The following is a 27477-nucleotide window of genomic DNA, read 5'->3' on the forward strand; positions in this document are numbered from 1 at the left end:
CGGCGCGGGGAAAGGCGTTTCTGGGCCGCCCGGCCGGCGCAGGGGGGTCAGCCCTGTCTATGTCAGCTCTTTGCTTTCCAGGAGGGCTGCAGCCAGACCTGTCTGTACGCGGTGCGTGCACTGGCGAGCGGAGCAGGGCTCGTCCTGCAAAGAAATGAGCCACTTCGGAAGAGAAACCCACCCGCTGGGACCCCCGCTCCCCCCAGCACAGGCACTTCCCCGAGAGCGCGTTTCACTTGGCGGGGAAATGAACTGAAGGAGGTTTTGCAGGGAGAGCCCGCTCCGCTCGCCGCCGAGGTTCGCTCTTTCCTGCCTGCACGCAGGAGGCTCCCCCAGCCTGGCAGCCGCCCAAAGCCAACCCAAAACCAAACGCTGCCTCTGCCGCTTACCGCTACAGCGCAGGAAGGCTCCCGCCCGACGCCGTCACCGAACGCCCCGAACAGCATCGGAACGAGCTCAACACGAAGGACTCTCCTACCTGCCGCAGCCGTGCCAGCTCCTCCAAAGCACTGAGACGAGGAGACGCTGCCGGAGGCAGAGGGGCTGCCGGTGCCCCAGGTGCGGCCGGTGCCCCAGGGACAGCCCAGCTGCGGCAGCTCTTCGTCAGTGGGTAATTAGTGGGCTCAGCTGCAGGGGAGCAGCCGCAGCCTGGCTGGGGGAGCTGGGCTGGGGGGAGCCCGCAATCTTGTCGGGGTGTGGGGGGACACAGGTCCTGCTCCCCCGTCCCGGAGGGAGGGATCTCACCACATCCTTAAGCTTTTCCTCGGAGCGAGCCCACACCATGGCAGGACCAAGGATCCTGTTTTCCCCCTGCGCGGCACCCGGCGGGGACAAGAGTCAGCACGAGGGTGGTCGTCCTGAGAGAGGGGAAAGCGTCAGGTCCCAAACACAGGCAAAACCATCGTTGTGGAGATCAAGGATTTATTTACATGTCAAGGAAAACTCTCACCCAGAGTCACGTGAGGAGGAAAAAGCAAACAAACCCAAAGGACCAAGTGATTTGCCTCCTGAACACAAACACTCGCGCTCCCCAGCACGCCTGGCCACCTCGAAGGGCAGCCGAACACCTTCTCTCCTCCTTCTCCGCAAGGAGAAACTAAAGGCATGATTTTTTTTTTTGTTATCTGCACCACAGAAAACACAATCTGAAAATAAAAACCGCCTTTCCAAAGAGATCTGCCCCCGTGCGGGCAGATCACGGAGCACCCCTCGCTCTGCCGTGGAGGAAAGGTCCAAGGGGCAGCACATCTAGTACTCGTCCAGGGTGTCCGCCCGTGGGACAGAGAGGCCCCGCTCCTTCAGCGCCTGCACTTTCAGCTTCTCCGACTCCTGCTTGGCCTGCTGCTCCACCCGCTGCTCCTCCAGGATCTCCTCGATGGAGACCTGCTGCAGAGGCGTGTCGCTCTCCTTCTCCAGGTCCTGCAAGAGAAACAGCCCGTTCAGCACCGCAAGGCAGCCGCTGCGGCCGAGACATGCAGCTCTGCTCATGGGATGCTCCGGGCACCGCTCCGCCGCGGGGCTGGGCCGACATCACCTCCGCGGAGGGCGTTCTCACTGCCCAGGGCAGCGCCGCTCCGGAGAGGCCAAAGCCAGCAGGGATGGAAAATGTCTGGGACAGATCTGCGCTCGCGTCACCACTGGGACACTGCCACACACCCCTCTCGCGTGCTTGGGCTTCGGTGATGTCCGAGCACTTCCTACAAGTGCCAGACCAGGCTCTGTGCTCCCGGGGAGAGTTGGCATCGCTGTGCCATGGACAACGCGCTCCATCGCTCTTGCGAAAGTTGTCGGAGCAGGATGGTTCCTGAGATGAGCAGCCGAGCCGTGGCAGCGTCTGCCTCCCAAGCTCTGGGCTTACCAGCTCGAAGGCAGCCCGGGGCTTTGGTCCTGTAAACGCTTGGGTTCTCCCTGGGTCACGGTCACAGATTTGGACCTGCAGGACGGTCTCCTCCAGGCGAGCCCCGGAGGCCCCGGGACCGCGGTGAGCCCGTGCTCACGCATCTTCTGCGAGTCCCGTCAAAAGGTGGGTGCAATGCAAAACAGAGGTGCTGGAGGCACCCGGATGGGTGAGGATGTGGGCAGGGACCCCCAGGACAGCTAAGGACACCCGGGACAGCTGTCCATGGGAGGGGGCTCCCAGGGATCAGCCAGGCTGAGCTCAGCCCAAAGGGCTGAAGCAAACAGCGAGCGAGACAGCGCTCGACTCCTCCCGAGCCCATCCCAGACGGTGTCCCCTGGTGCCGAGCCAGCAGGGAGGTGACAGCCCCACCGGCAGCCACTAACAACACCCTCCAGCAATGCCACACACAAGCCAGGGCTTCCCCACATCTCCCTCCGCTCGCCAGCCCAGACATGTTGCTCTTTACCCCTCACGTCGTCCCAGAAGAGCTGCAGCTGTGGGACGGCACCTCTGCCCCTGTCTGCGGATACCCAGGGGTGTTTTCATGGGGGTTCAGCCTGAACTGGCCCCAGGAGGGGGCTCAAATTTCAGCTCCCCCAATGGGGCAGCAACCGTATTCCACGGCAGACAGACAGATGGACAGACACCCAGCTCTGGCATCTGCCTCAGCACCGCAGCAGAGCCGCTGCCCCGGGCGGAGGAGCCGCTTACTTACTATTTCCCCCAGCAGAACAACGTTCTCGCCTCTCACAACAAAGATGCCTCGAGGGATGTCCCCATACTTCTTGCCCACGTGGATGCGCTCCACAGTCTGGTGCAACACCAAGTTTGCTGCAGCAATCAAGAGAGAAAATAATCCGTATTTCTCTGTGTTCTCTAGCCATAAAGAGTGTCTCAACCCAGCCAGGCAGAAAACCCAGAGCAGCGTCGGCATGGGCGCTTTCACGCCTCTCGGTGGGTCCTCTGAGCTGGATCGCCAAAGGCACCGACCGTCTCCCCAGCTGAGACGCAGCGGCGGATGCGGCACAGCTCCTGAGCCATGAGGCAGCCTCCGCTCTCCAGCTCCGGCAGCCTGCGCCGGCAGGACAGCGAGCCCAGACCAGCGGGGCCCGAGCCCACCCGAGCACCACGTGCCGACGACAGCGGAGAAGACGACGCGGCATTGCTGGTGCTGCAGGTTCTGGGCAAGGACCGAGGCGCTCGGTCCTGAGCACAAACATCACCTGCGCGCGTCTCGGGCTATTTCTGCCCAAAAAGGGATGCCAGAGCATCGGTGCTGGATGTGCTGAGGAGGGGGGAAGCACCTGGTCTGGGAGAGGTCTCCGTGACGCACCAAGTCCGGGGGGACGCGCAGGCGGGTGTTTAATCCACAACACAAACACACTCTAAAAGCGTGACCTGCAATCACGTCACTCTACTCACACCTAAACTGATTTCTTTTAAAGCTCACGTTGTTTTTAGCCGGGGGAACGCGCACTCCTGCTCGGGACCGGCACGCAGAGGGGTCGTTACCGCGGGCGGCGCAGCCGCTGCGCGGGGACCAGGAACCGGGGAGCGCTCACCAAACCCCAGCTCCCTCTTCACCCTTAAGCCACCGTTCGGGAAGGGAGCTGCTCCGGTAAGCGCGGGAGCATCGCCCGGCTCATGCGAACGGGCACCGTGGGGCCCTCCTCCTCCTCCTCCTCCTCCTCCTCGCACACCGCCGGCACCGGAGCGTCCGCAGCCCGGCCTAAGCCTTCCGCAGCCCCCCGGCAGCCCCCGGCCCAGACCTACCGAACTGGTCGATGCTGCGCAGGTACCCGATGAGGGTCCGGCCGTCCCGCAGCAGGACCAGGTGCTTCTCTGCGGGAGAGGGAGAGCGGGAGGGTCAGCCACGGCCACGCGTGGGCAGTAACGGCCCCCCCGCCCCCCAGCACACGGCGCGGGGGGAACAGCGACGGGCGGTTAACCGCCCCCGCGGCGCGAAGGGCAGCGAGGACGCCTTCTGCAGCAGCCCCACGCGGGACCGGTGCCCACGAGGGGCAGCGCCCACGGGGAAAGAGGTGGGTCCAACCGCCCCACGGGGGGCAGCGCCCACGGAGAGCGGCAGCTCCAACCGCCCCACGGGGGGCAGGTCCCCGGGAGAGCAGGGAGTCCAACCCCACGCGGGTGGCAGCAGCCACGGGGAACAGCGGGGAGCGGCCGCCCCACGGGGGACGGTGCCCTCGGGGAAGGGGGGCCCGGCCCGGCGGCGCACTCACTGTCGATGTCCTGGATGAGGCTGGCCGTGCCCGGCATGTAGTTCATGGTGCCGCCGCGCCGCCCCCAGCGGAAGCGCCGCCATGCGCCGGTGCCGCCGCCACCGCCCCGGAACCGCCCCGCCGCCGGGCGGGGCCCGCTATGGCGCTGCCCTTTTAAGCCGCGCCGGCCGTGCGCGCGGGGCGGCCGCTGATTGGTCAGCGCCGGCGGGGCCTGGCCGCCGATTGGCGGCGGCGGGGCGGGCGGCGGTCATTGGTGGCGGGACGGGGCGGGGCGGCGGCCATGGAACCCCGCGGCCGCGCCGCTGAGCCGGGCCCGCCGTGGCCCCCCGGGTCCCCCCGCCCGCCGGCGGCAGCGACGCAGGTAACGGCGGGGCGGGGGCCGGGGCGGTCCCGGCCGTTCAGCCGAGCCACCGGGGCTGGAGCCCGCCCGGCGCCCGTCCCCGCGGCGGCCGGGCCGGGGGCAGCCGCCGTCTCCGTCCCCTCGGCCCGCAGCGGGGCCGGCGCGGAGCCCCGCGGGGCGCGGGCCCTTACCGGGCGGGCGCCGCCTCGTTGCGGGCTGCCGGCCGCGGCCGCCCCGCGGAGGAGGGCTGGGCAGGGCGGGCAGCGCTGCCGCCCTCGTCCCTGCTCGCCCGCTACCGGGCGGCAGTTCCCCACCGGGAGGACGGGGCGCGGCTGCGCGGGGCGGCTCTGCGCGGCGCCCGCCCGTTCCCCCCGGCACAGCCGACCCGGGCGGCGGGGGAGCGGCACCCGGCGCTGTCCGGGCCCGTGGGCTCGCCTCCCGGTCGATCCGCTTTCCTGGGCGGCCCGAGGGGTCCGTTCGCACGGAACACCCGCTCTCCCGTCCCGCGGGGCGCGGGCAGGCGTCTGAGTGGCGAAAACCGCGTAAAGCGAGGAAGGCGGCGAGGTTTTACCGTCACGTCCCGCTCAAGGTGACGTTTCTAGGGCACGGAGTGTAACGGAGAGGGCACCGGGGACACGCCGCCATCCTCGGTCGTTCGCTGCCGAGATGGCTGGTGAGAGCCGGGCATCGCCGGCCAGGACGGGTCCCGGTCCCACTCCCGGTCCCGCTCCCGGTCCCGGTCCAGCCAACCGGCCCTTCACCGGCGGACAGGACTGCCTCTCCCCGCCGTGAGCGTGGGGCCCGAGGGCCCGCTCCCTGCCCCGTCCCCCTCTCCCCAGGCACGGCAGACCGGCGATGCCAGCCACGTCGCCGGCGGCACCTGTACGACAGACCCCGCCAGCGGAAAGCAGCCGGCAGCACCGGGGCGGCAGAGGGGGAAAAAGCGTCGCCGGTCCCGCTGCGCCCTGGTCCCGTGATTTGCTCTTCCCGGGATCTATTATTTGTTGTTCCCGTTGCAGCAATAGCTTTTTTTAGGGGCCGTTGCGCAAATACTGTGTGAAGGGAAAGGCTTTACTCTTTCCAAAGAGGTTGCCTGCTGTCCAGACATAACTGTGGTTTGCTTTAATCCTATGGGATGTGTAGGTTTGATCCAGCTCTTTCATAAACCCTGGCACGCAGGTGATACCATCTCTTCTCTGTGAAACAGCTCGCGGGCAAAAAACTGCTTTGCCCAAAGCTACAGGGAGTCACCCGTGAGCTCCCGAAATCCTAATGCTTAATTATCGCCTCCGTGGTTAGGTGGAAGCTTGCGTTTGATATACATTGATTACGTGAATGTATTCAGATACGTTTTCACAAGTGTTCTGAACATACAGAGCTTTCATACAACAAGTTCTCAAACCCGACTGCTCCCACGGCTGCAGCACGACCTGCGGCGCGGTGATCTGAACACCCTGCTCCTCGGGCCCCAGAACTGGTAGATCTCGTCTGCTTGCGTCATTTCTGTTTGCAGACTGAAAGAGGAAATTAACTTTCCTGGAGTGTTTTTCATCCACCAGTTAGTGACTACGTTGACGTGGTTGAACCTCCTAAGAGCTTCTTGCTGGGAGGAATTGTACACGTATTTCTGAGCAAAGCTTAGCTGAGTGAAGCATGGTTAAGCTTAGTTTATCCCCTCTCTTCCTGCCCTCCAGACAAATCTGTCCCCCTGTAATGCCCCCGGCACTGCCTGTCTCCCCGAGCGTGCTGCGAGGGCGGTGGGACCAAAGCGTGAGGCAGACAGGCGTTAGTTGCCAGTGGCCAACAGAAAGCCACGCTAGAGCAGGAAAACCTATAACCGGGGCAAATCACCTTAGGGACGAAGGAACCCCTTAGATAAACGCTGCAGGAAGGGTCAGTGCTCTTTCTCTGGGCTGCTGCTGGGCCGGACCGGAGGCCCTTTGCCCCGTGTCCATGGCCCATCACCTCTCATAGAATCACAGAATGGTTTGGGTTGGAAGGGACCCTCAAGATCATCTAGTTCCAACCCCGCTGCCATGGGCAGGGACACCTTCCACTAGACCAGGTTGCTCAGGTTTCCTCTGCTCTTCCCTTCTCCCCAGGCAATGGATTCTCCCTACGCAAACGGAGCCTACAGCCCCCCGTACCCTACGGCTCCCGGCGCTGCCCCGCACTACGCCAGCCTGCCACAGACACGGGGGTACTACTGCTCCGGGCCCCCGCAGACCCCCTACCCCGCGGAGTCCACGAGCATGTACCGGCCCCCGTCGCCCGCTCCCCCCTGGAGCTATGCCCCCCTGGACTGCCCCGCTGAAGGGTCCTCTCTCAGGAGGCAGCAGGTTCCTGGCTACTCCCCACCGCAGGTAAGAGGCTGGGCAATGGCCAGGGCGACTTCCAGCGCTGGTGTCGGTGCAGCTGCTGGGCTTGCGCTTCCCGGGGCACAAGAGGTTGTTTTATGGGGCCCCAGCGGAGAGAAAGCCCGCAGTGCCTCCTCCGATGGGTCCGTGGGTCCTAATGGCTGTTGTGCCTTGGGCAGCTTGCCCTGCCTGGTTTGATTCTTACAAGAACTGGTGGTCACCCCGTTCTCCAGACATTCCAAGCTTGTGGGCTAGGAAAGCAGGAATCGGCCAGCAAGCCTGATGCTGTGGCGGTTCCCAGGGCTGTCTAGAGGGAGCGGTGCTCGGAGTGACTCCGGGGGTAACGTCTGTTCCTTCCCTCTTCTTGCAGACCCCGGGAATGCCCATCCCACAGTATCCGTACGGAGACAGCAATCCAGGGGTCACGCCGCAGGGGCCTCCACCACAGCCCAGAGCCCCGGAGGACACGTGGGCTCCCCCCACCATCTATGGGGTGCAGCCGCGTTACACATGGCCCTCCCCTTCGGCACATGGGAACCCGTTCGTCTCCAAATCACATCCGCCCTGGACTGGCAGCGGAGCTCCTTCCCACCCTCCTGCATGGGACTCAAAGGTACAGCTGATGCTTCTACAGCATGTGCCCACGCTGCGTCCTGGCTGCGGTCAGACCTCCTAGATTACACGGCTTTCCTCAAAACCTGCCTCTGTCTCCTGGGAATGCCCCTTTCTCCGAGCGCAGTTAGTTTAGGTAGAAACAAAGCAGCAGGTATCCAGACTACCGCCAGCAAAATGTCCTATTTGCATACTGAAGACCAAAATCCACGACTGTAATTCCAGGAAGGTACTGGAGATACCAGATGTCCCAGGGCAGGTCTTGAAATGGGTCAGACCTCGTCTTGCTTGTCCAGTTCTCTCTCAGGCAGCAAACACTGTCAGAAATCCTCCAGCACAGCGTGTGGGACTAACCTGCGGGTCAGTTTGCAGACTCTGGTATAGCAGACTCTAGTATTCCTCTGCAAGTGCTTGTTTTGGGCACAGTCATCCTCTACTGAGGAATGTTTTAAGCAAAAAATCTAAGGAAATGATGCATTTGGTGGGGTCTGCTCATCTCGGCTTCCCCTGGGTTTGATCAGGAGTCAAACGACTCTCTGGAGGTTTGGTCCCCAGGCAGCAGCGCTGGCATGTGTGGCGGCAGCCCTGATGGGGGGATGTGTGGATTTGGGGGTGGACGCTGCTGTTATCTGGGAACGGTTCGCAAGTGTGCTACCTGCAGAGAAGCGTCTTCTCCAGAATATCCAAATGGGGCCGTGTTGAAATCTGTTTAGCATCTCCCCTGTTCACGGGTAACGAGTGTTCAGTGGCTCACGCTGTTTCTTCTAGACACGTGCCTCTTGCCGGGGAACTGCTCCTTAACAGCCAGGGACTGGAGCGTGGGTCCCGTGTCCCTCGTTGGGACTTCTCACAGAAACCAGCCCTCTTGGCAGGACACAGGGTGCCAGCCCGCAGGGACGTGATGTGTTATGACATCACGGTGTGTGACAGTCTCGAAAATGCTGCCCAGATCCCTGGTAACGTCATGCCTAAGCCGGTCTGCCCTGTCCTCCCAGGCATGCACACCTCAAGGCAGTCACGGTGTCACCTGCTGCCCAATTCCCTCAGCCCTGCTAGCCTGCCTTTTTAGTGCAAGATTAAAAACCTGGCTTTAAGGGAAATGCACTTAAAGATTTTTTTTTTTCCTTCTGACTGTAGGACACTGCTTACGACAAACCTGAGCAAAGCGCAAACCAACACAACTACTATTCCGATGTCAATCACCAGCACTCTGGGACAATGAATGACCACAAGCCAGCCGCCCCGCTCAACGCCAAGCCATCCCCCTCAAACCCCAAGGTGCAGTACAGTGCACAGCCCCAAATGTATGACGGTGCATCGCGGAAGCTTTTGGCTGGGAACCGGGAGGCTGGCTTTAAACCTGGTGACCAGCCTTCAACAAATTCTGCAGCCATCCAGCCAGAGATTCAGAGAATCCTCCGCATTACGGGGGAGGCTGAACAGCTGGAGCAAGAGGTGGAAGAATTTGTAGGAAAAAAGACAGATAAATCCTACCGGCTGCTGGAGGAGATGTTGACCAAGCTGCTGTTGGAACTGGATTCCATCGAGACTGGTGGCCAGGACAGTGTTCGGCAGGCCAGGAAAGAGTCCGTCCACAGAATTCAGGCCATACTGGAAAAACTGGAAAGAAGGGGATTGTGAGAGCACATCAGCCACAGCACACAGCCTGTGGTTGAGGTTCCAAAGAGTTTTAGTTCTGTTAAATCTCAGCTCTTTCTGCTACGCACTATTAACAATGGAATAGCAATAAGCCCTGAGTTAAAAAAAACAAAACGAAACAAAACCACCAAACCCACCCCCCCGAAGCCCAGCCCTAACAAATAACTGAGCAGTGGACAAATTAAGAGAGGTTTGAAGCAGCCAACTGAATTGTCTGTTTGTTCCAGGCTTTGGAAAAGCGGAACCACCCGAGGTACTTACCGCTGCAGAGGTCTCCATGGGGGTCCACATCCTCTTCATCAGCAGGAAGAAAATCACTGTACAAAGTTCCCCAAACCAGGCCGAGTCTCTAGGTGCCTCCTGCAGCCACAGCCGTTCTTTAAACAGTTGGAACACTTGCCAGATGTGGCCACAACAGCACCGCAACGTGCAGCCACAAACCAGGACTCTGGGCTTGTCAGCCACTGCGTGTATTTTCAGCTTCAGCTTCCTCACCATAAAAACTTTGTCATCCTGGGGTTTTGTTTGGTTTTAGTGCACTCAAGTAGCTACACTGAAGTGCTGCAGAACGGGACCGCACTGGCAGCCCAGTCAGTGCAAGCGGATGTCACATCGTGCTGTTCCTCCTCTCGTGAAGAGCCAGTCCGTGGCATCCCCCGTGGACATGGGAACACAGCCTGGAAATCCCAGTTCTGCCACTGAAAAGGACGGGTACAAGCAGAGGAACGATGTCAGAGCAGAGCAACCTTAAATGGCAGGATGCTTGAAAATGCTTTCCAGGTCACTTGGGTAAAAATCCACTTTTTAATTCTAACGTCTTTCCACATACTGCAACGCCATACTCGTGGCACTGTACAATACGGAGGGGAAGGGAACAGCTCAGCCTACTGTTAGCCTTCTGGTTACAACATGTTAAGTGAATCATTACTGTGTGTGACGAGATAATAAACCCTGACAACTTTTAAATGTCATTTTGTAATTAAGACGTCTCAAAGTCTCTTTTCTTTAAAAAGAAGTTGTGGGCAAGGTTGTGTAACTTAGACCTGCCTGTAACCAAAACACCAGCCAGGCTGTCTCAGCGGCCGATGGTTAGAGATAAATGCAGCAAGTTAACTCTGAGAATGCTTGTCTGGGGACGCTGGGCTGGGGTACAGTGGCCCCCATCACCTCCCGAGTGGTGCAGATGTTCCAGGAGCCTTCAGCCGTGGCTCTAGGGCTGGTGGCCATGTTTTGGAAGGGGTCGTGGCATGCCTGAGGCTGGGAGTGCCCTGACTGTGCACTCTGCGGGCTGACAGCCAGCCGATGTCCTTAAGGCACCCGGCGGATCCCACATCATTCCCAGACGGGGCTGCGTGCACGGGACTGACCTTTGCAGCTCGTTGGATGCGTCTGTGATCACATGTGGCAGTCGGCCTGCAAAAACAGCCCCGTCCGAGGTGTGCCAGGAAAGAGCTGAATGTCCTGGGACGGGTAAATGCTGGATTGCTATTTTATCTTGTCCTCTTGTCAGGCAGGGAGCAGCCGGGCCAAGCTATCCGTCCTTCAGATACAGCATGAAATCTGACTTCTGAGGATCGGTGGCTATACTGGGAGATAAAGCAGATGACAATAAAGAGACTGATGCTCTGTTACTATACCACATGCAGAAAGCAAGGGCCCAGACCCAGTGAATGCCACCTTTCTCTCTCTGATAAAGGCAGCAGTGTCAGCAGCATCTCCAGGAATTAATCCGTGCTTTGGGTTTGTTTGTTTTTGTGAAAATACTCGTGATAGGGATAGTTTCCACACAACCAGCCTTGCTACTGGTGGCTCTTTAAACCCAGAGGAATGAAGAGCAGCACTGTGGTGTCTCTACCCTTTTCATTTTATCTTATGGTTGAAAATCTTGTTAAATGCTGCCTCTAATGTCCTGAAATCTTTCCCAAGAGACTGCTGCAGGTTCATTGAATTAGCTTGATACAGTAATAACTTTATTTAGGTTTTTTTGAAAGGGAATACAGGCAACAAAAACCATCAATCACTCTGAAGAAATGCTTGGTGCGGGGGCAGAAAGCTGAATCCTTGTGCTACAGCATTGCTAGCAGACTCAGTTCCTGATTTACTGAGTCCTGTTCTTCTGATCCTTTAGCATTTCCTGCAAGGTTTGTCTATAAAAGGCTATGAAGGAGATGAAAAAGTGAAGAAGGAATGTAAGTACTCAAAGAGACCTAAGTCCTCACTTTCTAGAAAAGCCAAGAACTGAAAAATCCAGCCCATGGAGTGGGACGAGCCGCTGGGCTCGCAGTACACGGGTGGCAGCCTGAACCACGCTTTGCAATAGGCAAAGGCTGCAGCGGTGCCTGTGCTCTCATGAGGCGAAGGGAAGCTTGGAGGGGAGAGTACTGGTGATGCAGAAGGGGAGAACAGCCTCTGCTGCGTTTCTCCTTGGTGCTCAGGGCATGACTGAGCTCTGAAACCACCGCACCTGGCTTGAAGGCGCTCCTTTCTGCTGGAGGCAGATGCACGTTTGATCCCTGGAACTCATATTCAGGAGTGGAGCCAGCCCTGACGAAAAGTGTGACCACCCTACCCCGCTGCTTCACCCTCTGGCCATTTCAGCTTCGGCACCAAGTCCAGGCCACAGTCTCACCGCATTTGTGCTCTCCAGGGAATTACCAAAGAGCTCATTTCTTTCTCTGTTACCACATTTGTTTTTTTATTTGGTTGGCACGGCTGTTGAAATAAAGGTTTGGATTCCCTTCGTGCAGGATCTCGCCAAAGTCTGAAATCTGTTGTTGCAAGAGATGGTGTAAGTCATACTTTAGCAGAGAAATCATTCAGCTCGTCGATCAGTGCGTATTGACTCCTACAGCACGGAGAGCTGCTGCAGCTGTAAAGGACAGCTCGCGGGGTAGGCAGTCCTCCCTCACACCCTCCCAAGAGCAGGGTCTCCCCCACTTTGCCAAATCAACCCCTTTACAAAGCCACACCAAGAACGGGCAGAACTGCAGCCCAGCTTTAACCCTGCACGCACTCCGAGAGCTGCCACGCAACAGCCACCAGCCCTGGGGCAGGTCTCCCTCCCCGCACCAACGGGCTTTCGCAGCAATTTCTGCTGCTGTCACTCGGGTCAGGCAGCAACAGACAAACAGGGCACTGATGCGTCAGCCCTGCTGCTCTTTTGAGGACGTGGTGTTATCAGCAGCAGCGCTGCAGCAAGTCACTGCTTACAGGTAGAGGGAAAGAAGCAGCCAGCAGCCCGCTTCAGTTAGTCTGGAATCCCTGGAGCTGGCTGAAACTTTATTGTCTGTATTTGTTTCAGTAGCAAGAATTGCATCAGGAACAAAACTGCATTGTTTATCACGTCCTGTTTGCTCTTAATACTCATTTCCCTCCCTGCCCGTTGCCAGGGAGAAGAGGTAAGTAGGTTCTAGCTGTGCACGGAGGAGTGTGGAGCAGTCCTGATACCTTGCAAACTCAGTAGCACTGCAATGCAGTCAGCTAGGAGAGAAGAAAAAACCGTACGCTCAGCTGCTGTATCACCAGTGCTGTGTGGACCGGGACAAAGGTTTCCCGCTGTGGAGACGTGGTAAGAACGAACCCTTTATCTGTTCGTAAGAAAAACTGAAAGTATGTGCGTGGCATATGAGCCAGACAACGCGTGGGAGGAAGGAGGGAGGTGGGTTTCTTCTGTGGTGTTTTGGTGCTGAACCTATCAAGGTAACGTATTCCTTTACAATATTTCCTCTTCCGGAGTTTAAGTCCCCCATGTGGGAAGGACTTGGCAGAGGGTTATGTAAACCTCTGGATAAAAGCACATGAAAGAACATTAAGAAGCGGGTTGAAACGGCAGGTTATCATTTCAGCAGGGCTGGTTATTTGAACACCTCTGTGAGGAGACGTGGCTGTGGCTGACATTTCTAGCCCAACAGCAGCGTTTCTGCATCCCCTGGGCAGATGGTGGGTTTTATGTGTTTCCCCCAAAGCCATGCTGAACTGAGAGCAGGGATCAGGGCGTACCTTCCGCACCGCAGCCTGCCGAAAACTCCCGCTGACGCAACCGCATCCATCCCCGCTGTGTCCCTGCTGCCTTCCGTCTCCTTCAAAGCAGGACCAAAGTGGGTCACGGCTCGGACAGCAATCTGAAAGGAGAAAGACGCTGCAGCAGAGGCGCAGGCAGGAGCCATGTCAGCACCGAGCTGGCGCGGGCCCTGCGCAGGGAAGGCTGCACGGACAAGGTTTGCAGCCATTTGCTCTACAGATGCAAAACTGAGGATTTTAGCACTTCTGGCCATTCGCTCTTCCTAGCCAGTAACTGCCATGGCGGGGGCGAGCACTGGGATGACGATCCCTGGCAACTGGTTTATCTTACAGCACCCACCCACATCACAAAAACCCAAATTAGAAAGCATGTCTCTGTATTTATCACGAGGCTCGTCTCTGCAGAAACCAAACTCTTATTCCGGGGTTGCCTGTCGCTTCTGCAAGCGGCACCCGCCATCAGAAGAGGGTTTCTCAATCGCCACTAAAGCGAAAGAGGCACGGAAGGATTGAAAAACAAACAGTAAATCAGAATCTCGTGGTTTCTGCTGCAAAGCGCCCTATGCCCAAGTGTTTGTCCACGCCACACGTGCGAGGTAACTGGCACACAGGCACGTGCTTCCCAGCGATGCTGCGCCGACACGGCGCACCCCTGCCCACCCACATCCGGCTTAGGGGTGTAATGACCAGCCTGAAGTCAAGACTTAGGCCAGAGAGTCCTAATTAGCGCTGGCATTGCCTGCCTGCAACGGTGTTTGGGCATGGATCCACCTGCACCGCTGCCAGCTGCGATGGCTGCGCAACCCTCCCTGGAGGTGTGGCTGCAGGCAGGGGTTGCAGGCAAGAGCTGTAGGCAGGGGCAGTGGTTGCAGGCAGGGCCTGCAGGCAGGGGCAGCGGTTGCAGGCAGGGGGTGTGGGCAGGGGTTGCGGGCAGGGGCAGCGGTTGCAGGCAGGGGCTGCAGGCAGGGGCAGCAATTGCAGGCAGGGGCAGCAGTTGCAGGCAGGGGCAGCAGGCAAGGGCAGCGGTTGCAGGCAGGGGCAGCAGGCAGGGGCTGCAGGCAGAGGCAGGGGTTGCGGGCAGGGGTGCAGGCAAGGGCAGCAGCTGCAGGCAGGGGTTGCGGGCAGGGGCTGCAGGCAGGGGCAGCAATTGCAGGCAGGGGCTGCAGGCAGGGGCAGCAGTTGCGGGCAGGGGCAGCAGTTGCAGGCAGGGCTGCAGGCAAGGGCAGCGATTGCGGGCAGGGGCTGCAGGCAGAGGCAGGGGTTGCGGGCAGGGGTGCAGGCAGGGGTGTAGGCAAGGGCAGCAGCTGCAGGCAGGGGTTGCGGGCAGGGGTTGCGGGCAGGGGTTGCGGGCAGGGGCTGCGGGCAGGGGCAGCAATTGCAGGCAGGGGCAGCAGTTGCAGGCAGGGCTGCAGGCAGGAGCAGCAGTTGCGGGCAGGAGCAGCAGTTGCAGGCAGGGCTGCAGGCAAGGGCAGCGATTGCAGGCAGGGCTGCAGGCAAGGGCAGTGGTTGCAGGCAGGGGTTGCGGGCAGCGGTTGCAGGCAGGGGCAGTGGTTGCGGGCAGGGGTTGCGGGCAGGGGCTGTGTGCAGCGGGGCCGCGGGCAGGGACTGCGGGCAGGCCCCGCTCCTTCCCCCGCCGCCCCCACTCGTGACGGCAGCCGCGGCGGGGCCGGGCCGGGCGGGGAGCACCGCCCCGCTGGGCGGTCGCCGGGGCGGGGAGCGGGGCCTGCGCTGCCGGCCGGGCCGCGCCGCCGGAGGAGCCGCCTCGGTAGCGGGGGCCGCGGCGGCAGCCAGCCCGGCTGGGGGGGTGCGCACCCACGGACACGCGTGTGCGCGAGGGGCAGCGGGGGGGGGGAGGGGGGGCGCCCGCCGGGTGCGTCCCCCCGCGACCCCCGGCCCGGGCGGGCGCACCCGCCGCGGCAGACGGGGCTTTGGGGGGGGGAGCGTTTTCCGTTTGAGCCGGAATAAGCGTTTCTGAGGCTCTTCAAATTCACCCACTCGCGTCTCCCGTCGTCTGTGCAGGAGCATCATGTCTGCTCAGGAGCAGCAACAGGCGCAGACCCCCCGGCCCGCGGAGGCTCCGGAGCTGGACGCCGCGAACAGATACGAAGCGGTTGTTCCCCACTGGTTCTTCTGCAAGGTCACGGACTCCAGGGAGCGATGGATCCCCTTCAGCACGCAGGACTCGGAGAGGCTGGAAGAGGCTCACGGCTCGGGTAGGGTGAAAACACGCTTGGGCAGGGGGCTGCGCCCTCAGGAACCGCAGATAAAACCCCATCCGCCTCCGCGGGTCGGGGGATTTCACAGCACTGCTTGCCTTCAGCTCCCATCATCTCTATTTTTAAATTGCCCTTTGATTTTAAATACCTAGCCCCTGCGCTTAAAATCGCTACAAGGAGCTGCCCTGGTAAGGTCCATGGGGGAGCATCAGGTGTGTGCTCAAGGGAAAGACTCTCCGGGTTCCAGAGGGAAATTCCCTGAACGCATCCATGGCTTCCATCTGGGATGCAAGATTTTAAACTGGGACTTTTTTTGGCCATGTGCCTACTCCTAGAGCTGTAAACGCATGAATAACTAAGCTGTTTGGGTGCATCGAATGGTCTGACCTCATTCATTTGATATATGCTCTAAATTATATATAATCATACTGCAAAGCACCCTTCTGGTGTGGATGGGAGAGTGCTAGCAGGATGGCAGAAATTCCGCTGGGGAGACTTCTCCTGTGCGAACGCATGCCTGCTCCCGGAGGGTGCTGCCCAGGCACCCTGGGGGGTCTGCTCTGAGCGGCACCGCTTGCGATGGGGCCCTTGTGCTGCTGAATATCGCCCGTCTGTGCAACCCGCTGCCAGGACTGTGCTTAAAGCACCGCTGCTGCCGATGGCCGTGGGCAGAGCACCCATTGCCCAAGGGTTGCTCCCATTCTCCCTCTCCCAGGAAGCTTTGGATTAGAGGCTGTGCCGCCGGCCCTCAGTGCCGCAGCCGAGCCGAGCACCGCCTGGCACGGGGCACTCTGCCGGCAGCCTGGCCAGTGGGCAGACCCAAAAGGCAGTAGAATTAACAGAATTTGAAGTCCGTATTGGGATCTGTGCGGGGTTCTCCATTTTAGAGGGGAATGGCTTAGAGACCTGGAGACCTGCACCTCCACCATTAAGCAATGCACTTCCCAGGGCCACGTATACACGTTTTACCATCTAAGTGAGGTAGGAAGAGTCCACGTAAGCCTGTGCCTGAACTAGAAAGGAAGACAGTTGTAGCTTAATGCCTTCATCTTACCTTCTACCTCTGGGGGAAGTTTGACTTGGGGCATCTCTCCTAGGATGCCCGCCAACGCTGTTCTCTGTGCTTGGGTACGGAGAACATCGGCGTCTACTGCTGTTGCTCGTACACGCTCGTGTGTGCCGCCCGCAGAAGACGCTCCAGTCCCATCCCGCTGTTCTGGCGTGGTATACAGCTTTCTGGTAGCGTGCCTTGCTGGTCCTCTCGTGATTAATTTCAGGCCTTGGTTCCTGCAGGGAGAGACAAAGAAGATCTGGTTGTCCCAACATCGGGGGGTAGGTATGACGTGGATCTGAAGAAGAGGCAGCGTGTCGCAGTGTACTGGGAGGAGGAGGTATCTGAAGTGCGTCGCTGCACCTGGTTTTACAAGGGAGACAAGGACAACAAGTACATTCCCTACTCGGAGGCCTTCAGCGAAGAACTGGAGGTAAACACACCTTTCCTGGTAGCATCCCTCTTGCCGAGAAGCATCTTGGCTTCTCGTTGCCAAATACTGGCCCTGATGTCCCAAACTCCATGTGGGGCAACTGGGACCACAGTCACGCCTGAGGACATGAACTCGAAGAGGCTTTGGCACGGCGTTTTCGCAGCTGATTAACATAACTGCAAGCACCGCCGCTGTCTCCCTCCCAGCCTGCTGTAGCTGGGCGGCCTCCCCTTCCCCCTGCCCTCGTCCAGCCGCGTCGGCATCCTTCTGCTACACATTTAAGTGCCCGGGTGCTCTCGGCATGCCGTGCAGCTCTCACCTCGCTTGCAGCCTCGCTCTGTTTCTTCTTGACCCTGTCCGCTCATAGTTTCACCAAAGCCAAACGAGCTGTGAATGCAAGAAAGAAAAATCATTGTTACGGGGACCCACTGAACACTATGTAGTGTTAGAGACTTCAGTGGTCTGTACTGTTAGTGGCTGGAGACTTTTCTTTGGAAAAATATTTATGTAGAGATATATAGATATTGTATGTAGAGATATATAGATACATGTATAAAAATATACATCTTTACAATAATCTGTATTCTGATGTATCAAAAAATACAATTCTGAATTGATGGGGAAGTCTGCTGCTGCTATTAAAGTGGGGGATTCTTGGAAACTCTCTCGCAGGTGACACTCAGATGACCCTGTTGCTCCTCCAGCTTGACTTGGCTGATTGCTCTGCCTCTTTCGCAAAGTCTGTTGATAAGAGATACCGTAAAATGTGTGGGGAATGTCCCAAGTGGTTGAATGTTCATGGGAATATCTTCAGCTGACTCACAGAGGGTGTTCTTTTCCTCAGGAAGCTTACATGATTGCTGTGACCCTGGATGAGTGGAAGAAGAAACTGGAGTCCCCTAGCAGGGAAATCATTATCTTGCACAACCCAAAGGTGAGGAGGGAGGGCCTGGTGATCCTTGTGCTGACCAGCAAGGACATCCCTTCAGTTCTCTTGAAGGCCTGTCTTTATGCTCTGGCTTTATGCTGTTTCTTTTAACTATGTCTGCTGAGAAATCAGTTCTGTCGAAACGGCATTCCCCTCGCCTACCTGTGCCAAAGCAGAGGGCAATGCAGGCAGAGAGTCTGCTTCACACCTTAACGTTTCTTTTCAACACACCTATCACGCTCCTTGTGCAAAGGGCTCGTACCAGCACTGTTACACAGCACGGTCTGGTACCCCCCCGTATCACCTACCAGCTGTTGCAGCAAAATTTCTCCTCTGCTTAACCACGGTATGCGGCGCAGCTTAATGACAGGCTCTTCTTGTTTACAAGCTGATGGTGCACTACCATCCGGTTGCCACCTCCGATGACTGGGGCTCAACTCCTACGGAACAAGGTCGACCTCGGACTGTGAAGAGAGGAGTAGAAAACATCCCTGTCGAGATCCCCAATGGTGAGCTCACTTCTCCGTCCCTTCCACCCATCCAAAGTTAGAGTCTGTTTTCCAACCTGTTGACTCAAAAAGACTGGCAGAAGCTTCCATGATCCTTTAAATGAAGGGCACATCTAAAAATTTTGTGCCAAACGGAACCGAATGGTTTTCAGAAACCTCCCTAGCAGCAGAGAGCCCGCAGCATAAACAAAGGCGCAGAGGCAGACACATGGGGAGAAGGCAGTGTGCTTCTAGCTCCTGCACTGAGACCAGAGCTGTTGAAAGCACTGCAGTGCCTGAAATTACCCCTGAGGTCTTGGAGTGTATGTTTGTATAGGAGGAGTTTCTTTCCATGGTAGGCACACAGGGGTTTATCACTTACCTACATGCAGATGACCTTCTGGGGCACGTGCTCTCCCCATCTCTGAAGCTGTGCGTCAGCTCTGCCCCCTCCCAGCTGTCCCTGAGCTCCCAGTCAGGCCTCAGGACTTGCCCCATGGTGAGGACAGGCAGTTACTCCCATCTAACCCCTTCATTTTCCATGCGTGCATGCCTTCAGGAAAGTAGGTACGCAAACTAAAGTGTGTGGGAAGAAGAGAACAAGTCGTAACTCCACCTGGTGCCTACCTGAGAGATGCAGCTATGCGGGGGCCGGGTGGCTCAGCAGAGCGGGCTGGGCACAGGGCAGCTGGACCGAGTCCTGCCGGTCATGTCCTCTCCCCGTGCTGAACGTGCCCCACGGCCGGTGGGTGTGAACTGCGAGGACCATCCACTCCCGCTGAAGTGAGGATGGTGAAAGAAGGGGGGACGAGCCGCCTCGCCTTCCTCTATCGTCCTGTTAATCTGGATCCATCCCAGGGCGGGCAGCTGAATTTAGCAGGACAAACGGTTCAGAAACCTGAGAAATCCCACTACCCTTTAGGCGTAAATTCCAGGCACTAACTCAAGGTTTTTTACCTGGCTGCGGTGAGGATGGAAGGCTCCACTCTCCTGCAGAGTATGTGGTTTCAGTGGGTCAGTTCCCTGTTAAGATGTCTCCCGCAGGGTCTGTGCTCTGAACTCTTCTTTCCTCCTTAGGAGAGCCACTGCAAATCGATCACCTGGTTTTCGTGGTGCACGGGATCGGCCCTGCATGTGACATTCGGTTCAGGAGCATCGTCCAGTGTGGTAGGTGTGGAGCCCGGCTGGGGTCCTCTTTCCATACGCTGCTTTTAGCGGAGCCAGTAAACCCTCATCTGCATGGACAACGTGAAACACTGTCAGAGTGCATTCAAACCATCCTGACACTCATGTTGGCAAGCTGCACGGTCGAATTTGCTGACTGCAGTGGGGAGTGTGAATGCAACACTCACTAACCCATTAAATCCTACCATCTGGAAAGGTCTGGGTAACCACTTTCATCCCTGTGTTCTGCTGCTGCTCAAAATAGTGAGTTTCCCAAATCGGATACAGATTTTCTAAGTAACTGTCTAAACCTGCTAAACGAATTAGTAACCTTCTCAGTCTACTGCTACGGGTTAATCTCACTGGGTGAAGTCTAACAGGCAGCACCCCATCCAGCAGCCTCTGGAGTGATTTTGGACCAAAACCAGGGACGCTGCTTCTGGCTCAGGTAATCCCCACACTGCAAATGCCTGGAGGTTAGGAGAGCGTGCGAGGAAGTATCGCTGGTCTTACGCACTCTTGTAAGCATCCACTGTTGATCAGTGTTGGTTGGTGACAGGCTACTAAACCAAGTAACTCTGGTCTGACCTGTTCTTTATCACTTCCTTCAGTTCTGTAGCAGAGGTGATCACTGAAACTGCCTGGAAGCCCGACATGATTTAAGCTGTAGAAACCAAGGGAGCTGAGATTTTTCACAGCAGACTGTCTTTAGTTCCTATAAAAATATACCTCTGCTTTAATGCAGTCTATTCTTCTATATGTTCATCTGATGAAACTATTTTCAAAGCTGCTGACCATCTCAAATGAAGGAAATCAGCCTTTCTCCCTCAGAACTGAGTAATTTCAAGTTCATCTCCTCCCTTACGATTCCCTTTCTAACACGTGCATCTTCGCAACAGATTTATTTTTTTAAAATTCCTAAAAGTACCTTTCTTACCCTGACTGCTGTGTTAAAGCCCTGCCCATGTGCAAAGGAGGCTTGTTATAGATGGGATGGCGAAATCCAGTGAACACACATGCAAGGACATGGAGCCTTCCCCTGATCTTGTAGTTAAAGATTCAAGGTCTTAGGGTAGCAGCAGCAGATTAAAGACCCTGGTGGGATTTCCCCTCGTAATGATCTTTTCTTTTATCTTATTAAGTGTTGTTGATGCAGCAGGCTTGCCCTGTAGCCCGGTGGATCTCGGTAAGAGTTCATGCTCTTTTCCAGTGAATGACTTCAGGAATGTTTCTCTGAGCATGCTGCAAGCGCACTTCAAGAAAGCCCAGGAGCAGCAGCAGATCGGCCGGGTGGAGTTCCTACCTGTGAACTGGCACAGCTCCCTCCACTCCACCGGGGTGGACGTGTAAGTGTCCCAGGCAGCCTTCTCCTCCGGTGCTGGTGTCCGTGGGAATGGCAAAGCGCACAGCCAGCCTCCTCCCGCGTAAATGCTGCTTTTCCTGGCGGCCGCTACAGGCAAAGGGAAAGCTGTGAGTGTTCAGGGCTGAGCACACAGGGGTAAGCAGGACAGACGGGGTCCCACAGAGCACCTCCATGCCAGACCCCCTCCCAGTCCTCTTTCAGCAGCCCTGTTTTGCGGAGTGCAGCAGGTGCCTGCTCCGACCAGCATCCAGCCGGAGAGGAGAGGCTTCTGCCTTTCCCTGGCTCCTATCAGGAGGGACCGTGGACATCCACACCTGGCTAAAGGCCTCTGGAAACTGAGTACCCAGTTTCTGCGCTCCCGCACTGCTCTGCAGTGCCCCAGGAGGGGAGAGAGCAGGGTAGGCTCCTGGGGAAGAAAGGCCAGGCTCCTTACTCCTGCCTGGAGTGTAAGAGCACAGGCCGTGCTCCACCTTCAGTCTCGGCATGAGCTGAGGGTCTGGATTACAACATTATGTCCTTTGAGACGGCGGCAATCCTTCTCCGAACTTACATTTTGCTTTAGAAACGTGGTGGGGTTCACTGGCACCCCTAACTGCAATTCCCTCTCTCCTCTTCTTCCCCCGCAGCGACCTGGAGCGAATCACTTTGCCGAGCATCAATCGCCTGCGTCACTTCATCAACGACACCATCCTGGACGTTTTCTTTTACAACAGCTCCACCTATTGCCAGACCATCGTGGACACGGTGGCGTCCGAAATGAACCGCCTCTACCAACTCTTCCTGCAGAGGAACCCGCTCTTCAAAGGGGGGGTCTCCATTGCGGGGCACAGCTTGGGTAAGGGGTTTCACCCGCGGGTCCCGTGAGTGTCACCGTACCGTGGGAGCAGGGAGGGTGCTGGTCTTCCGTCCCAGAAAGGAGGTGGCTTGGGGCTTTACCCCGACGAGATGCTGACGCTCTGTCTGCCTGCGCCTGGTTTCTAGGGTCGCTCATTTTGTTTGATCTCCTGACGAACCAGAAGGCTGATCCCGATGAGGACGAGTGCAGCGAAGAGGTACGTGCTTTCCGGCGGCGGCCTGACCCCTGGGTACTCCCGCAGCGCTTGCACGGGCAGCTGTGCCGGTGCAGCGTCACACCGACCTCCTGCTTCTGCGGCTGCTTGGGGAAGGGGGAGAGACTCCAAAAGGCGCAGGAGAAAATAAGTGAGCAAAAAGCATGATCCCTGATGGGTCTGTTCACAGGGGTCTAGGACAACCTCAAGCAACAGGGGTATGGAGGAAGTAAGAGAAATCCTGAGGAAGCTGGAGCTGTCCGAATATTGTGATGTGTTTGAGAAGGAGAAAATGGACAGGCAGGCACTGGTAAGGAGCTCTCCTGTTTTCCTGTCTCTCATGTTTCTTCTTTGCTTTTCTTCCCAGTCCCCCACCCATTGCACATCTTCCTGGTACTGAGTCACTCGCACATGAAATGTCTCTGAGGAGTGCAACAGGAACAGAATTAGAGAGAACAGAAATACTGCGCACACCTCTCTGCCTCTGTACTAATATCTGGGTTGCTCATTTTCCAGTTCTTGTGCACAGAGAAAAACCTTAAAGAAATGGGAATTCCCTTAGGACCAAGAATGAAGATACTCCATTACATGAGCTCCAAGAGGGAGATGCAGGTTTGTCTTCTGCACGGCTTGGATTCATCCAGCTCACACCCCGTCGCTCTCAGACAAGGACCAGTCTTCACCACTTAGGATCAGTCCCCGAGCGCCCCGACCTCCTCGTTCCTGGCCATCCTTGCTCAGGTGGCTCTCATGGGCTTGTGTTTGGCTGTGGCGACAGAGCTGCTTGCTGCTCCCGCGTGTTACGCTGGTGTTACCCTACTGCAGGATCGCTTTATCCCATGGTCTGTAGGGGTGATCACAGAGCGGGAGGACTTGTTAACGGTAGAGACTGAAGTTAGTGATGCCAGCTAGAGAGGTGGCTGGCTGGAGTAGGATGATGCTGCCAAGACAGCCCTGTTTCTGGAGGATAAGGGATGCCGGGCAGTTTGCTGCCTCGCGTACTTGCTCACGGGCGGGTAGGACGAGCCGTGGCGTGGGCTCGCTGCAGGAGCCACACTAGCGGGGTTTCCTGTTTGTGTTGCTGCAGGACCAGAGAGCAGCAGCTCCCGGGCACAGCGGGGAGCATGGAGCCGAGCCTGGGTCCCCGTCGCAGCACAACCCGGACAGCACAGACGATGGCAGGAACTGCCAATACCGGGACGTTGGCTTAGGACAGGTAACTACCGAGCTCAGCACCATGCTCTAACTGCAACAATGACACGCTCATAACACCAGCATGGAGTTTGTCTCATGAAACAAATCTGAATCTCCCCCTCCTAGGTCTCAGCAAACTATCCTCAGCTAAACTACAAGCCCACCATCTTCTTTGCTTTTGGGTCTCCCATCGGGATGTTTCTCACGGTGCGAGGAGTGAAGCGGATCAACCCGAACTACAGCCTGCCCACCTGCAAAGGCTTCTTCAACATCTTCCACCCCGTAGGTATAAGAGCCAGAGCCTTCCTATGTGAGATGCATGGAGCACGAGCCCTGGCTCACTGTCCCCCTCCTCCGTGCAGTTTGACCCGGTGGCATACAGGATTGAGCCCATGATCGTCCCAGATCTGGAGTTTGAGCCCATGCTGCTGCCTCACCACAAGGGCAGGAAGAGAATGCATCTAGGTAAGGGAATGGGCACAGCCCCTCTCCCCCTGCCCTGGGCAGCTGCTGCAGCCCCCAGCCCCACGCCGACCCCTCCTGCCTTTCAGAGCTGAAAGAGGGGCTGACTCGCATGAGCGTGGACCTGAAGAACAACTTGCTGGGGTCCCTGCGGGTAGCCTGGCAGTCCTTCACTCGAGCCCCGCTGCCAGCCGTGGAGGCAGCGAGTACCGATGCCGAAGCAGAGGCAGAGGCCAGCGAGGAGAAGCAGCCAGGTCGGTGGTGCGCGCGGGGCGGTGGGGAGCCGGGGATGCAGCATCACCACCTGCCCACGGAGCAGCGTGCTCGGGCTCCCTGCAGCCACGCCGGCGAGGTGCCCATCCTGGCGTCAAACCCAGGCGCTGCTGCCCTCTTCTGCGCTCAGCAAAGGGATTGCCTTTGAGCTGCGGATGCACTTGGCTCTCCGGATGCCGGGGCCTTCCCCTGTTACTGCCTGATGAAGGGGGAGAAGAGGCAACCTGCCTGGTCAGTAATGGCCTCCTGGGGGTCTCGGCACACCCACGCCACTTTGTAAGCCTGCCAAGCCTGTCCCCCTTCTCTAGCTGTCTCTTGCAATACTGTTTCCCAAGAGCCAGAGAACTCGGGGGGGAAGGACCGAGCACTTAAGCTGCCTCTTCTCTGCAAGAGCCCACAGTGGGGCGAAGGGAGGGCACGGTGATGCTGTTGCGTTTTCGCAGCTGCTGATGCCCCTTGGCTGAACCACACTGCTCTTCTTCATTCCTTCAGACACAAAGCCAGACGAGACCCCCGCAGCAGTGAAGGAAGAGGCCTCCCTCATTAATGTGGGGAGGCTGAACGGAGGGAATCGCATAGACTACGTGCTGCAGGAGAAGCCAATAGAGAGCTTTAACGAGTATTTGTTTGCACTGCAAGGGCATCTCTGCTATTGGTAAGCTTCTGCATAACCGTCAAAGCTTCAAATTCATGTCTGATGTAAGCAGAATGCCATCCTTTTTAAAGCCAATGTAAAAAGAAAAGCCTTAACTGAGTAAACAAGGTATTTTCCTGCCTGTAACACAGACATAGCGGGTGGGTAGGGATCGAGGAAGGAGACCATTGTAGTTCTCCTTGCCCAGTACTGCCTGCATTTGCTGAGCGCCACATCTACTCCGTAACCATCGCAGATGTCCTGACAGCATGCAGGGAAGTATCCCCCTCTAATTCCCATGTCCTCCTCCCCCAGGGAGTCGGAAGACACCGTTCTGCTGGTTCTGAAGGAGATCTACCAGACACAAGGCATTACACTGGATCAACCTTTGCCAGGAAGCCAGTGACCAACCTGTGCTGTTCTGGCTGCTTGACGTAAGTCATCTTGCCTGCACCTTCTGAATTTCCTAGGACACCTCAGAGGACATCTAGTCCGTTTGAGGGAATAATATTCCCGATTCACAGCCCTGTGTCTAAGGCAGGAGTTTGTGTTGGGTTTTTTCCTTTGGCCTGTCAGCATGTTTAGCTTCTTTCCTCTTATCCTGCACACAAGCACTATCAGACATAAGGAGAGCTTGTAAACTGCTGCAGCTGACGATAAGGGCAGCAGCAACTGCGCACGGTTACGATTAGTTCAATCCACCAAGGGAATGACCAGATCCGTGGCCCGTACTCCAAGCCTCCCGGGCTAAACATTTCTTATAGGCAGGTAGCGAACCAAAGCGTGGACCCTGCGGTTCTTGCAGGGGTGCTTTCACCCTCTGCTGCTAATCGCTGGCCAAGGGCGGACTAGGGGTGAGGCGCATCCTTGTGTTTTCTTGCCCTTGAAGCCTAACACTGGTAATTGCTGGGTACGGGAGGCAGGGCTGGGTGGATTTTGGTCTGCCCTCGTGCAGCTATTCCTATGTTCTCCTTTTGCTTTCTTAGATCCAATTCAACCGAGTACTCACCAGGAAAGTCCAGATTTCTTCTCTGCCTTCCTCTCTCCTCTGCTGCTGTGTCCCCCGCATGCTGCTTCCCAAGTACTTGCTGCTACCTGGAGATAAGGATGATTTTCCTCCATTTTGAGTAGGGGCGGGGGGAAAAAATATCAAGGGAAGACACTTCTGCTCAAACATACACAGCACTTGCACTGTGACTCCCTGTGGCAACATGTACTTTTAACCCTCCACCTTGTAAGTTATCACACTAGCTCCTCTAGCACCGAAGCAGACTAGCTGTCTGGGCTAGGAACCAACATCGAGGGCCTGACTCTGCTCCTGGCATAGTGAGGAAACTCGCAGCTTGTGACCTTCAGGAATAAAAGCCTTAAACATGCAGCGTGGAGAGAGCTATAGCAGCCTTGTCGAGCGAAGGATTGCTGACTTCTCCCCGCCATAACACAGAGCACCAGGCGTGAGGACTGCGGTCTTTGGGAGGTGAAGCCCAGGGCACAGGCGTCTGCTGTTAAGTGAGCAGGAACGTGTCTACCAGCCATTCTCATCTTGAATTGCTGCTGCATGGTTTGTGCACCTATGGGTCATGCCAGGCAGGACCACCCCATAAAACAGCTCGTGAGAGCGGCATGTTTGTGCGTGCTTGACCCAGGCGCTCCTGCCTGCTGTTACAGGTTGGCAGAGACGTCTCAGCATCCTCAGTCAGCCCACAACGGCCAACAAACCAAGGGCCCCCCTGAGGCACTGCCTGCATCTTGCGTAGGACTACAGCTAGTGGCCAGGTGTAACTATACGGGAGGAAAGCTTCACCTCCAGATCAAACTACAGCTATACTGGGGGAAATCAGCAGCTCCTCAGCAGCACCCAGGCAATTTGGAGGCCTGGAGGGACAGCCCTCCTGTGTTTTGCAGGGGCCCAGAGCAACGCTACTGTCCTGCTGCAGTGTGGCTTTCAGGGTGGCTACAGGGATCTCATGCCAGCCAGGTTCCAGACGTTATTTTTGGTTTTAAATACACAAAATGCAGCCAGTGAAGTCGGAGCCCAGATCCATAGGGTCTGGACACCGTGTCCCAATGACCCCACTGAAGAAACGACACCGGCTCTGCAGGCAGTTCAGGCTGCAGCTGCCTGTAGCGTGCTAGCTCTGCTCCAAGGGGGACGGGGCCAGAGAGCCTCCCGTGGTCCCCCCTTGTGACCCAAAACCACCCAGGCAGACTCACTGGCCCAGCTGAGGCTGGAGCCTCGGGGCAAGGCAGAGGCAGACGCTTCAGTGATGTGTAAGGTCGTTGCTGTAACAGCCTTTGGAAGAGCCAAACCACTTTCCCTCCCACTGACTTTTGCCCTGCATGGGGTAAGGAGCCTTTTTTCCACAGCCTGTTTGTTTGTCCTCCGTTGTACTACATTATTTGCACTATTTGAAAGGTTTTGTTTGCAGCCTACAACCCTCCTCCCATCCCAAAGGAACGGAAGCTGTTCTTTTACCTGACTGCAGAAACAGACATGCTGCTCGGTCGGCGCCTGAACTACTGATTGCTAAAGCGTCTCCTACAAGAGTAGGAAAAGGAACAGTCTTAACACGGGACACTCTCATGATCAGCTTTTAAGTTATGCACTTTGTAAAAAAAAAGTTAAATACATTTTAAATGTTATTTAATGTCTTTTCCAGTAAAAGCCAAAATAAATAAAGTAGACGACTGTGGTGTGCGCATGTTTGGGGGGAGAGTGAGGGGAGGGGGTTGAAGAATTCACGTGCACAATTTTAGGGGAAAGTAAAGCTATTTCTGTAACGTCTACTGAAGTTGCAGGGTCATAGAGAGCTTACGTGGCCCAAACTGAAGAAGATGGGGTCTTGTTTTCATTACTGTCGTGTCCCGAGCTTGGCAGAGGCACACGTGCCTCGCTCTGCTACAGCCTCACCTTTGCTGTTTGCATGTACGTACACTTGATCAAGGATACACGTATCTGTGGAGGAGACTAGTGACAAGTAACTACTTACAACAGTCCTGCCATACAGCTGTGCCTTGGATTTCTCAGCAGCGCTCTACCCTTCCATTGTCTGAGAAAACAAACCATGGTGCAGGGAAACAAGCACCTCTGAAG

General features: G+C 57.1%; 3 protein-coding genes across 3 annotated transcripts; 2 read left to right on the forward strand and 1 right to left on the reverse strand.

Moving 5' to 3' along the window:
* Positions 1 to 925: 925 nt before the first annotated feature.
* Positions 926 to 4213, reverse strand: LSM1 (LSM1 homolog, mRNA degradation associated). The gene is made up of 4 exons (XM_059831544.1): positions 4141 to 4213; positions 3674 to 3742; positions 2616 to 2731; positions 926 to 1419 (listed from the first exon to the last, which is right to left on the reverse strand). Exons 1-4 carry the CDS (start codon positions 4184 to 4186, stop codon positions 1249 to 1251), a joined length of 402 nt encoding a protein of 133 aa, XP_059687527.1. The 5' UTR covers positions 4187 to 4213; the 3' UTR covers positions 926 to 1248.
* A 207-nt stretch (positions 4214 to 4420) lies between these two features.
* BAG4 (BAG cochaperone 4) lies at positions 4421 to 10046 on the forward strand. Its single transcript, XM_059831536.1, has 4 exons — positions 4421 to 4501; positions 6583 to 6843; positions 7208 to 7450; positions 8587 to 10046. Exons 1-4 carry the CDS (start codon positions 4421 to 4423, stop codon positions 9088 to 9090), a joined length of 1089 nt encoding a protein of 362 aa, XP_059687519.1. The 3' UTR covers positions 9091 to 10046.
* A 5054-nt stretch (positions 10047 to 15100) lies between these two features.
* On the forward strand, positions 15101 to 27053 carry DDHD2 (DDHD domain containing 2). Its single transcript, XM_059831371.1, has 17 exons — positions 15101 to 15341; positions 16638 to 16828; positions 17673 to 17762; positions 18145 to 18265; positions 19322 to 19411; positions 20619 to 20754; positions 21398 to 21606; positions 21753 to 21823; positions 22011 to 22130; positions 22337 to 22432; positions 22908 to 23036; positions 23141 to 23296; positions 23377 to 23479; positions 23566 to 23730; positions 24242 to 24404; positions 24699 to 24817; positions 25370 to 27053. The coding sequence occupies exons 1-16, from the start codon at positions 15155 to 15157 to the stop codon at positions 24787 to 24789; spliced, it is 2118 nt and encodes a 705-aa protein (XP_059687354.1). The 5' UTR covers positions 15101 to 15154; the 3' UTR covers positions 24790 to 24817; positions 25370 to 27053.
* Positions 27054 to 27477: the final 424 nt, after the last annotated feature.

Source organism: Gavia stellata, chromosome 31, assembly GCF_030936135.1.
Source record: "Gavia stellata isolate bGavSte3 chromosome 31, bGavSte3.hap2, whole genome shotgun sequence".
NCBI lineage: Eukaryota > Metazoa > Chordata > Aves > Gaviiformes > Gaviidae > Gavia > Gavia stellata.

What these genes read in the sequence shown, in the direction of transcription:
- DDHD2 (XM_059831371.1), top strand. Translation starts at nt 15,155, where the DNA reads ATGTCTGCTCAGGAGCAGCAACAGGCGCAGACCCCCCGGCCCGCGGAG. An exon ending in GGAAGAGGCTCACGGCTCGG is followed by an intron (nt 15,342 to 16,637) that starts GTAGGGTGAAAA and finishes TGGTTCCTGCAG; the next exon opens with GGAGAGACAAAGAAGATCTG. An exon ending in AAATGGACAGGCAGGCACTG is followed by an intron (nt 22,131 to 22,336) that starts GTAAGGAGCTCT and finishes CTCATTTTCCAG; the next exon opens with TTCTTGTGCACAGAGAAAAA.
- LSM1 (XM_059831544.1), bottom strand. Translation starts at nt 4,186, where the DNA reads ATGAACTACATGCCGGGCACGGCCAGCCTCATCCAGGACATCGACA. An exon ending in GCGCAGCATCGACCAGTTCG is followed by an intron (nt 2,732 to 3,673) that starts GTAGGTCTGGGC and finishes TGATTGCTGCAG; the next exon opens with CAAACTTGGTGTTGCACCAG. An exon ending in TTGTTCTGCTGGGGGAAATA is followed by an intron (nt 1,420 to 2,615) that starts GTAAGTAAGCGG and finishes TTTCTCTTGCAG; the next exon opens with GACCTGGAGAAGGAGAGCGA.
- BAG4 (XM_059831536.1), top strand. Translation starts at nt 4,421, where the DNA reads ATGGAACCCCGCGGCCGCGCCGCTGAGCCGGGCCCGCCGTGGCCCCCC. An exon ending in CTGGCTACTCCCCACCGCAG is followed by an intron (nt 6,844 to 7,207) that starts GTAAGAGGCTGG and finishes CTCTTCTTGCAG; the next exon opens with ACCCCGGGAATGCCCATCCC. An exon ending in CTCCTGCATGGGACTCAAAG is followed by an intron (nt 7,451 to 8,586) that starts GTACAGCTGATG and finishes TTCTGACTGTAG; the next exon opens with GACACTGCTTACGACAAACC.